Source organism: Hevea brasiliensis, chromosome 3 (genome assembly GCF_030052815.1).
Source record: "Hevea brasiliensis isolate MT/VB/25A 57/8 chromosome 3, ASM3005281v1, whole genome shotgun sequence".
Classification (NCBI taxonomy): domain Eukaryota; kingdom Viridiplantae; phylum Streptophyta; class Magnoliopsida; order Malpighiales; family Euphorbiaceae; genus Hevea; species Hevea brasiliensis.
The window spans coordinates 116,196,522-116,207,946 of NC_079495.1; the positions used below are offsets into that span (position 1 = coordinate 116,196,522).

At 27.1% G+C, this 11,425-nt stretch overlaps 3 protein-coding genes across 4 annotated transcripts; all 3 read right to left on the reverse strand.

Moving 5' to 3' along the window:
• Positions 1-2,799: 2,799 nt before the first annotated feature.
• Positions 2,800-5,508, reverse strand: LOC110660824 (NAC domain-containing protein 62). Its single transcript, XM_058144697.1, has 5 exons — positions 5,361-5,508; positions 5,077-5,274; positions 4,740-4,987; positions 4,431-4,631; positions 2,800-4,328 (listed from the first exon to the last, which is right to left on the reverse strand). The coding sequence occupies exons 2-5, from the start codon at positions 5,252-5,254 to the stop codon at positions 4,191-4,193; spliced, it is 765 nt and encodes a 254-aa protein (XP_058000680.1). The 5' UTR covers positions 5,255-5,274; positions 5,361-5,508; the 3' UTR covers positions 2,800-4,190.
• Positions 3,017-3,635, reverse strand: LOC131178468 (NAC domain-containing protein 69-like). Its single transcript, XM_058143431.1, has 3 exons — positions 3,471-3,635; positions 3,124-3,349; positions 3,017-3,027 (listed from the first exon to the last, which is right to left on the reverse strand). Exons 1-3 carry the CDS (start codon positions 3,633-3,635, stop codon positions 3,017-3,019), a joined length of 402 nt encoding a protein of 133 aa, XP_057999414.1.
• Positions 5,509-7,033: 1,525 nt separating the features above from the next.
• Positions 7,034-8,675, reverse strand: LOC110660837 (NAC domain-containing protein 69). Of its 2 annotated transcripts, XM_021819271.2 has the most exons (5): positions 8,624-8,675; positions 8,294-8,468; positions 7,979-8,223; positions 7,665-7,856; positions 7,034-7,563 (listed from the first exon to the last, which is right to left on the reverse strand). In XM_021819271.2, exons 2-5 carry the CDS (start codon positions 8,436-8,438, stop codon positions 7,390-7,392), a joined length of 756 nt encoding a protein of 251 aa, XP_021674963.2. In that variant the 5' UTR covers positions 8,439-8,468; positions 8,624-8,675; the 3' UTR covers positions 7,034-7,389. The 2 variants fall into 2 exon arrangements, with proteins under 2 accessions (XP_021674963.2, XP_021674962.2); XM_021819270.2 differs by having other exon boundaries at positions 8,294-8,641.
• Between the last annotated feature and the right edge of the window lie 2,750 nt (positions 8,676-11,425).

Consider the following 11,425-nt stretch of genomic DNA (forward strand, 5'->3'; position numbering starts at 1 on the left):
CATACATATGGGGGGAGCTATTCCCACATATGTACTCATATACTTAGACACTTTTAATTCTTATTTGTTGATTCAATTGAGTTTTGTCATCATTAAAAATAGGGAGATTGTTGACCCCATGAGCTCAAAGGACCATGGATTTTGATGATAGCAAAACTCAATCAGAATCAAATAAACTTTTCTTTAATTATTGTGATATATCTTCCTAAGGATTAAAAAAAAAAGATTCATGAATTGGTAAAATTGTGCTTTAAAGAAAGATGACATCCTAAGATAACTCAAGATGAATGAAAAACAAGAATGACAATAAAGAAAAAGCTACCTTCCAAGTTACATTGAAGATTAAAATGAAGGTATATAATTTAGATTATAGTTTAAGTATTTTAAGATTATTTGTGAAAAGAATTGAGGAGTAGAGCCAATGAAATTAACTTTTAATCCCTCAAACTTTTATCCTAAGTTTTTAGAACTTGTTTTTAAGTTTCGATTAGCTTAAAAGTATTTTATTATGATCTAGTGCGAAACTTTTAATCTTTCAAACTTGAGCAAAAAAGGTTTATAGGTTTGGTAACTGATTTGCTACTATTCTTGGTATACTAATTGACTCAAGTCTGCACAGTATTACAGAAAATGATAAAATAACAACTGGTTTCTTAAAATTGAAATTTATAACTTTCCAATGAGTTTTCAAACGGTTAGAAAATAGTTTGAGACTATAAATACACTTACTCTCGGCCATTTTGTACTTAATGAAAGTTTCTATTGTGTTCCTAACTCTTTGAAGTCATTTAAAGGTTTCATTCAAAGTGCTTTCACTTGTTTTTTATTGCTTTTCATTAGCATATCTACTCATCTCTTCTTTTAGATTCTATTGTAATGAGTAAGAGTGTGTTTTAAACACTGTATTAACATTTATGAGAGGTCTAGCAAGCACCTATTGAAGCTTGATAGGGGTTTTTTTTATCAAAGGGGTACAATGAAAATAAAAATATATAAAAAAAGGGTGGGTTTGAAGTTAATTATCAAAACATGATGAATTATACTAATGTGGAAGAAAAGAGGGCGAGACACTAATTATAACAGCGTTTACGCTATTATAAATAACGTTCAAATTTTAAAAATAAAAAGAAAATTAAACGCTATTTACAGTAGCGTCCAGCATTTGTTTTAATTTCTTTTTAATATTTTATTTTATATTTTAAATAAAATATAAATATTTTTTTAATAAATAATATTATAATAATTAATATTATATATTATAATATTTTTATTATAAAAAATTAAATTTTAATTTAAAATTAAATTAAATTTTAATTAAATAAAAAATTAAAATATAAAATATTATTATAATAAAATAATTAAAAAAATTAAATGAAAAGCTGAAAGCTACTATAGTAGCGTCCATCTTTTTATTTAATTTTTTAATTATTTTATTTTTATATTTTAAATAAAATATAAATATTATTTTAAATAAAATATAAATATTATTTTAATAAATAATATTATAATAGTTAATATTGTATATTATAATATTTTTATTAAAATAAATTATTTTTTAATTTAAAATTAAATTAAATTTTAATTAAATAAAAAAATTTTATTTAATTAAAATTTAATTTTAAATTAAAAATAATTGATTTTTTTAGTTTAATTATTTTATTATAATAATATTTTATATTTAAATTTTTTATTTAATTAAAATTTAATTTTAAATTGAAAAATAATTTTTTATAATAAAAAATTATAATATACAATTTTAATTATTATACTATTAATTATTAAAATAATATTTATATTTTATTTAAAATATAAAATAAAATAATTAAAAAATTAAAAATAAAATCTGGATGCTACTTTAAATAGCGTCCAGATTTTTTTTTTAATTTTTAATTATTTTATTATAATAATATTTTATATTTTAATTTTTTATTTAGTTAAAATTTAATTTAATCTTAAATTAAAAAATAATTTTTTATAACAAAAATATTATAATATATAATATTAATTATTATAATATTATTGATTAAAATAATATTTATATTTTATTTAAAATATAAAAATAAAATAATTAAAAAATTAAATAAAAAGTTGGACGTTGTTAAGGTTCAGCTTTTCATTTAATTTTTTTAATTATTTTATTATAATAACATTTTATATTTTAATTTTTTATTTAGTTAAAATTTAATTTAATCTTAAATTAAAAAATAATCTTTTATAATAAAAATATTATAATATATAATATTAATTATTATAATATTATTTATTAAAATAATATTTATATTTTATTTAAAATATAAAAATAAAATAATTAAAAAATTAAATAAAAAGTTAGACGTTGCTAAGGTTCAGCTTTTCATTTAATTTTTTTAATTATTTTATTATAATAATATTTTATATTTTAATTTTTTATTTAATTAAAATTTAATTTAATTTTAAATTAAAAAATAATTTTTTATAATAAAAATATTATAATATATAATATTAATTATTATAATATTAATTATTAAAATAATATTTATATTTTATTTAAAATATAAAATAAAATATTAAAAAAAATTAAAACAAAAAGTTATCCGCTACTTATCCAGCGTTTTTTTATTTTTAAAATTTAAATGCGAAGCTCAAATCGTTATTATAATTGGTGTCCTATCTTCTTTTCTTTCATATCAATATAATTAACCGAATTTTGATAATAGCTTTAAACCCACCATTTTCTGATATATTTTTATTTTTACTGTACCATTTGGTAAAAAACCCCGATTCCAAGGCGTCACCCTTTACCACTAAAGCAAGACCGCATTAGCTAAAGTGCCTAAGATACTTTTATTCAATGTCTGGAGAGCATGGAATTCGTAAGTACAGAAGCCTTGGTGGAACAAGCTATATGAGTTCCTGATATGGAATTCGTAAGTACAGAAGCCTTTGGCCTTGCTCTGCTTCAGGTGGCACAGGCCAGTTACTTGATATGCAATTCTGCCCAGTCCAGCCATGGAATGATTCCGGATATGGTGCTAGCTCAGTAGCTTCCTGTAAAAAGAATCACAGAAGGGTAATTAAGTATTAGTTCTTGATAACAGATACTTTTCCCATATTTGCTAGTTCAGTATCTCCCCTTTTTTTCACCTGTTTGTAGAATTCCATTATATGTTGCTTGGTTTTCAGACCAGCTTGTTTCACCAGCATTGAAGCTTGAATACTTAGTCATCTGATAGGAATCAGAGCAAGCCATATTGTAAGCTTGTTCACCTTCATTGTAGTTTGGCAGATAACCTTCATTATCTGACCTATCAATTAATTTATAACTTTCATTATCTGACCTATCAATTAATTTACACAGAATGAAACTCCGCTGCACAATTTGCAAGACAAAACAGGATGAAGAATTCAATGATTTACAGAAACAAAAGAATAATAATTAATAAATATTAGGCTTCATTAAATTCTTGCATCCAAGAGCAACATATTCATACCTGGTTTTCTGGCAAAGAAGTTGCGTTTATTTCGCGCATCTTCCAGCTGCTGATGACCCCATTAGGAGTGCGACCTATACAGTAAACCAAGAATGTTTTTGTACCAATCTCTTCCTGTCCATCCTTAATCTTGCTTCCTAGACTTGGCACAAGTAGATATAACATGCCGGTAGTTTGATCACCATAATTCTAGTACTTAAAAGTGAGAAGTTTTTGAACTCTTGATGACAAACCATCACAAACATTTTCTAAAGGGGTTTATAGCTGTTTGTCCCTGCTACCATGAAATTCAAATGTAGAAAACAACTAGTAGGAAACTTCAACATATTCAGTACTCAGGATATGGAGGAACAATATAGCTTGTTTAGACAAACTATTAGGTTGCATGCTTTACTAACAATCCATCGAAGTAAAAATAATAAAAAGGCAACTGGCACACACACACACACACACTTCAGTTGCCATAAAAATCATAGACACGAACTCTTTATAGACTAATTATAACATTACTCTCTACTCATACTCCTATCATGGATTGATGATCCATGGGCCTATCAGTATGCGGTGGAAGGAACCGAATTGTGCGTCTCCTGCAGAATTAAAGTCACTGAATGCCCTCAAATGCTGCAGTTAAGCTCAGTAGTTGTAATATTATACTCCAGAATAAACCAGGAAATGGGAAGTTAATGACACCGACGTTCAAGCCCGTAGAAGAAACCTTCAGGCATCAAATGAGAAGTCCCGAAGATCATCACAAGTGAAGTCTCGCATAGGTGAATTCAGAGCAGAGTTAAGTCTGTGATTCTGTTCATTACAGCCGTAAAACGATCCCAGATGAGGTATCGGTTGAGAATGTGCCTGTAGATATTCAGAGAAAAGTAAGCATTAGCTCCAGATGATTGATGCAGGTCCCATGTCGCATTAAATTATACCCCACAAGGCTAGTAGTTCTTTCCTCACCTCTTCTTGAATTGCAAACTCTGTTGCTTGATTTTCAAAAGTCATAAGCTGGCTTGTTTCGCCTTCATCGAAGGCTGAATTATTAGTCTTCTGATAAGAATTCTGATTTTCAAGATTACAAGCAGCCATTTTGCGACTAGGTTCAACTTCACCAGTGACCGGCATACGTTTTTTAAATAGTTTACAAAGAACGAAAGCCCTCTACAGAAGAAGGAAAGACAAAATGATAGGAGATGATTGATCTAGAAAAACAAGAGAAGACAAAAAAAATGAATTTGTAGACTGAAAAATGAAGAGAATATAGTTTACCTGGTTAGGTAAATTAAAAGCTGCAGTGTATTCATGGATGATCCACCCTGTTCTTTCCCCTCTAGGAGTACGGCCTATATAGAAAACAAAAATTCTTTTTGTACCAATCTCTTCCTGTTCGTCTCTAATTTTGCTTTTTCTACCAGTGTTTTTCCAGTATCCAACTTTTGTTGTCCTGCTAGGCCGTCCGGTACGGCAACGATGAAAGAAATACCATTCTTCATCACTCGAGTTCGCTCCCGAATACTCTACATGCTCAAAACAGCTTTAAAATTAGGAGATGGAGAGAGATCAAATTAAAGCAGACACGCAAGTGATCATGTAAATAAGAACTTACGGGGTAAATCCCAGGGCTCAAGCTTGTAGACGTCAAGTTCAGGGATTCTACGGACTTGGTGATCATGACCAAGCAATTTCTGCTTGAGAAAATAATTCACCAATTCCTTCTCCTTGGGACGGAATCCTGCTCCAACATCTTGTGCTGATTCTGAAGGAGATATAGTGCTTGTCATCATCTTAGTCACCCTGTTTATATCTGCAAGAAATGGATTAAATTTGAGAAAATGCAAGATGCTACGGCAACAAGAATTAATAGTATAGAATGGAGAAAGAATCGCTCACTCGATAAGAAGCATATATTTCATTCCTCTTCCTAAAACAGAAATTAATCAGGAGGTCTGGCTCCCAAACGGAGAGAACAAATGCTTTATTTTGCAGCTGGGGTCTATAATTAAGAAACTTGCGGGCTCTGTGTGGCTAGAGACACAATCCGGAGTCTGTTCCTTATCGGGGGGAGCTGAGGAAGGCCTGTGGAATAAAATGCACTTAAACCGTGTCCCAACTTCTGATTGGCTAGAGTAATTTGCTGAGTCTGTTCTGCGTGGAATCGATTAATCATAGGATATATTACTATTTAGTCCCTAAATTTTTCTTATTATTAATATTTAAATATTTATATTTTAAAAATTAAATAATTTAGTCTTTGATTTTACTTTCATCACACACTTATGTCATTCCGTATATTTTGCCATTAATATTTGAAGATAAATTATTATTTAATTTTTATATATTACAGTTATTTATAGTTTTGTCCCTTAATTTTATAATTAGATATAATTTCATTCCTCAATTCCATCTTTCATCTCTTTCTTTTTTTTGTTTTGCTCTCTTTATCTCTTTATCTTTTTTGAGAGAGATAAAATGGGAAAAATAAATAAAAAAATTAAGGAATGAAGTTGTAAATAATTACAAAATTAAGGATGAAATTATAAATAATTATAATATTTTAAAGATTAAATAATTTTTTTTAAAATACTAAACTCAAAGTGTGTGATAGAAGTAAAAGTAAAAAAAAAAAACTAAATATTTTAATTTTTAAAATATAGGAACTTAAATATTAATAATGACAAGGTAGTAATTTTATTTTTAAAATCAAAATTTCCTTAATTTTATATGTAAAATTTACCTTTCGGTGTATTGATCCTTGTGAGAATCTAAATAAGAATGACTAAGAAAAATAAAGGCAAAGACTGACTGAACTAGTGGATTGGAAGCATCGTAAAAGCAACTTGCACCTGGCTACCTACAGTACTCACAGTCACTGGGTCCCAAAAACCCTCATTTGCAGGTCGAAATCATTCCAGTGTAGCGAATGAGGGATGGTTTCGACGGTTTCTTACTTTCTTGGGTTTCAAGCAAAAGACTTAATGACGCGACTGAGTGATTTCAACATACCATGTATTGGCAAATGTAAGCTCTTCCTTTGGTAGGAAGTGAAAAAATAAAATGTTAAATATTATTTTTATAAATTTTAATTTTTAAAGATGTTAATTATTAATTTAATTTTTAATATTAATATTTAATTTTTAAAAAAATATAATTATTAATAAAATAAAAAATTAATTTAATCTCTTTAAATATATGAATAATATTAATAAAAAATTAAAAATTATAAAAATAATTATTATTATCTTTTATCAACCTTATACCAAACCACCGTTAATTTGGAGATACCAATTAAAAGCTATTAGGGTTGAAGGAGGAAAAGCTGCGGGGAGGAAAACATAACTACCTTTGAAATATGTTCAAGATTACTTTTAAGACTCAATAAGATGAAGCCTGGCTTTTCTGGTTTGATGTAATTAACACCATGTCTAAACCAATTCATATTTTTCATTTTTTTTACAGCTATTATAAGCTTATTTTTATATAACAATAAGTTCATCAGTCTTTAAATTAAATATTCATTATAATATTCGTGCATAATTATAAAATCAATTATTTCAATTATAATATAACTAGTCTTAAGTCAAAATATATTTGAATGTGAAAAATACAAATAATAAATGGATAAAATTCCAAGGTCTCAACCTTTACCACTAAAGCAAGACCGCATTAGCTAAAGTGCCTAAGATACTTTTATTCAATGTCTGCAGAGCATGGAATTCAAAAGTACAGAAGCCTTGGTGGAACAAGCTATATTAGTTCCTGATACAGACTTTTACATTAAGGAAGATAGCAAAATAGCAAGAAACTAAAAATAAAACACACACTGGAGTTGAGATGAATCATCATAGATGATCTCTCTTATTATACATTCATATTAGTTCTAACATCACTCTTTTTCCCATGTTGATCGATATGCTTAAACTCAGTTGGTGTTCCCATAGAACTGGGATGCTTCGGGTGGGAACATGGAAGAGCCAAAATTATCATAGAAGAGACCTTGCTCTGCTTCTGGTGGCAGAAGCCAGTTATTTGATGTGCAATTCTGCCCAGTCCAGCAATGGAATGATTCCGGATATGGTGCTAGTTCAGTAGCTTCCTGTAAAAAGAGTCAAGAAGGGTAATTAAGCATTAGTTCTTGATAACTGATACTTTTCTCATGTTTTGCTCTACATAAATTCATGCTCCTTTTTTTTTCACCTGTTGTGGAATTCCATTATCTGTTGCTTGGTTTTCAGACCAGCTTGTTTCACCAGCATTGAAGGTTGAATAGTTAGTCATCTGATAGGAATCAGAGCCAACCATATTGGAAACCTGTTCACCTTCATTGTAGTTTGGCAGATAACTTTCATTATCTGACCTATCAATTAATTTACACAGAATGAAACTCCGCTGCACAATTTGCAAGACAAAACAGGGTGCAGAATTCAATGATTTACGGAAACAGAACAATAAATAACTAATAAATATTAGGCTTAATTAAACTCTTGCATCCAATAGCAACATATACATACCTGGTGTTCTGGCAAACAAGTTGCATTTATTTCGTGCATCTTCCAGCCGGTGATGACCCCCTTAGGAGTGCGACCTTTATAGTAAACCAAGAATGTTTTTGTACCAATCTCTTCCTGTCTATCCTTAATCTTGATTCCCTTGCCGGTAACTTTATAGTATCCAGCCTTGGTTGTCCTGTGGTTTCGTTCTTGGCGACGACGAAAGAAATACCACTCGCGATCACTTGAGTCTACTCCCAAGAACTCTGCAAACGCATGGTAACTCTAAAAAGATAATGGGGAAAGGGGAAGAATGCACTCGGCAGATATACTTACGAGGTAATTCCCAAGGCTCACAATCATTGATATTAATCACAGGGATTCTTGGATCATCATAGCCAAGTATTTTCTCCACCAGAAGTTGCAACAATTCCTTGTCGTTTGGGCGAATCAATGCTCCAAGTGGATATGTTGCTTGCATCTTTTCAAGTCACTATATGTATATTTGCACCTGCAAAAAAACTGTATCTGTAAGATATCAAGAAGAAGAAGAAGAAGCTAAGACAAGAAGACACTCGGTCACTCAATTAAGCAGCAAAATATTTCATTCTACTTGACAAAATGGGAAGCAAAAGGAGAGAGAGAGACTGAAAATTAATTGCATACAAGAAATGAAAGAGGAACTGAAGCGAGAGTTATAGAAGCGCGTATGTCTTTTTATACAGAAACATGCCATGCCTCTGCTTCAAAGAGAAGCTATGGCCTATCACCTGTTTCTTTTATAAGCTAGAAATTTTATTAAAGAGACAAGAAAAATACATATGGTCTATCACTTGTTAAGTACAGTGAAAAGGAAATGATCGGATGGGATATGAACATTCTCGAACTCTTATTAACGCGTTCTTAAAGAAAGTTGCCCTAACGTGTTCCTAAAGTTATTGGGGCCAATTTCTTCCACTGGGAGATATGAACGTTATCGAACTCTCATTAACGTGTAATTTCTATGAACATATGATATTTCCATTATCATGTTTAATTTACAAGATTTAATACTTTGTATTATTTATCAAATTCCCATTTTTCCTAATTTATAATCTCTTATGTCTTTAAATATACACAATTATTATTAATTCTCAGTCATGGTTATATTATTTTTTTTTTCCTTTTAGAAAAGATTTAATGAGTCATAATTATTTTTATTATAAAATTAAAAATTCTCACCATATTGATAAGTGAAATATTTAAAATTATTTTTAAAATTATGAATTCTCATGTTTGCATTAAAATTAAAGTCAAATGAATAAAAAATTTGAATATAATACCTTATTTTTATTATTTTTTTTTATTCAATGGAGACATAATAGTCCAGTGATCTATTATCTACTTCTTGCCAACATCAAGGTGCATACACCTATCAAATTGACATATTACTAAAATAAAGGTGGGTCCTATTACAATGTATGGTGGACCTCATTATACAATATGACTTCTTAATTTTTTTTTATTGACTAGGTATATAAATTATTTTATATACCCTATTGCATTTAAGAATTTTTTATCTTAAAATTTGTATATAGATGTATAAATTTAAACTTGAGATGTCTCCACTTCGAACACTTTAAAGGTAGATAAAAACTGATTAGACTATCTCTAATTATCAGGATTTTAATTTGTTTAGATATATATAAATATTACTCAATAATTTTTCTAAAGATATATGGAAATTATTTTTTTAATAAGAAAAAAAAAAGAAAAGGAAAATTTTAGGCAATACGTACCAACTTGTGAAGAAGGTAATCTTTTAGCTTTTATAAGCTCAATAGTGAAAGTTTTAACTTCTAACTTCCAGGAAAAATACTCCTTTGACTAAAGTTCAACGCAATTGGGTGATTTTCAGCCATGCATCTACATGTTTTCAGTTTTTGCAGCTTTATTATTATTATTTTTTTGATAGTATATAATTTTACTGTATAAATTTATTTTTAAATTAATTTAAAAATTGTTATACCTTTAAATTTTTATTTTAACTTATTATATGTCTTATTTTTCTTTTTTAATTTTTAACTTGTTGAACTTTTATACTTTTTTATTTTTATAAGTTTTAATGACTAAAAGATGTTTATTTTTTATATATATTTTCAGTTTAAATTAAAATTTTTAATTTTATTAATTTAATTTTAATTTTTTGATATTTTTCACAAAATGAAATTATTTAATCGAAACAAATAATGAAATTGATAACATTGCACGTTGATGAAGATAAAATATTTATATTTTGTTAATGGACGAATTATTAAAAAAAAGTTATGAATTAAACAATTCAAAATTCAATCTGAAGTGGGTATTCAGCAATAAATCGACTCTAGGTTGATGAGCTAGTCTCATATATAACCGATTTTTGCCGAGCTTAACAATGAGGAAGGATATCGGTTGGATCGCTTAATCAAGGAACAACTTGAATGAAGTTAGTTCGGTCAAGTAGAGTTCAACATTACCCCACTGAATCCGAGCTGGGTGTGACGTGGCTTGAAGATATATTTAGTTAAGTAGGACAAGCATGATTCTCGGTGAGAATTACACTGAAGTAAAATAAAACGGTTAGTACAAACAACGAGCAGGACGGGATTACACACGTAAGGAAGCGTGGGGTTTTTTTTATAAAGGGGTGTAATGAAAATAAAATATACTAGAAAATGATGAATTTAAAATTAATTATTAAAATGAGATAAATTATGGTGATATAAAAAGAAAGATGACAATATGTTAATTATAATAGCGTTTTGAGCTCCGGATGCTATTATAAATAGTGTTTAAATTTTAAAAATAAAAAGAAAGCTGGACGCTACTTATAGTAGTGTCTAGTTTATGTTTTAATTTTTTTTAATATTTTATTTTATATTTTAAATAAAATATAAATATTATTTTAATAAATAATATTATAATAATTAATATTATATATTATAATATTTTTATTATAAAAAATTATTTTTTAATTTAAAATTAAATTAAATAAAAAAAATAAAAAATAAAATATTATTATAATAAAATAATTAAAAAAATTAAATAAAAAGTTGGACGCTACTAGCGTCAAGCTTTTTATTTAATTTTTTAATTATTTTATTTTTATATTTTAAATAAAATATAAATATTATTTTAATAAATAATATTATAATAATTAATATTGTATATTATAATATTTTTATTATAAAAAATTATTTTTTAATTTAAAATTAAATTAAATTTTAATTAAATAAAAAAATTAAAATATAAAAATATTATTATAATAAAATAATTAAAAATTAAAACAAAAAATCTGAACCCTATTTATAATAGCGTTCAGATTTTATTTTTAATTTTTAATTTTATATTTTAAATAAAATATAAATATTATTTTAATAAATAATAGTATAATAATTAAAATTATATATTATAATTTTTTATTATAAAAATTATTTTTTAATTTAAAAT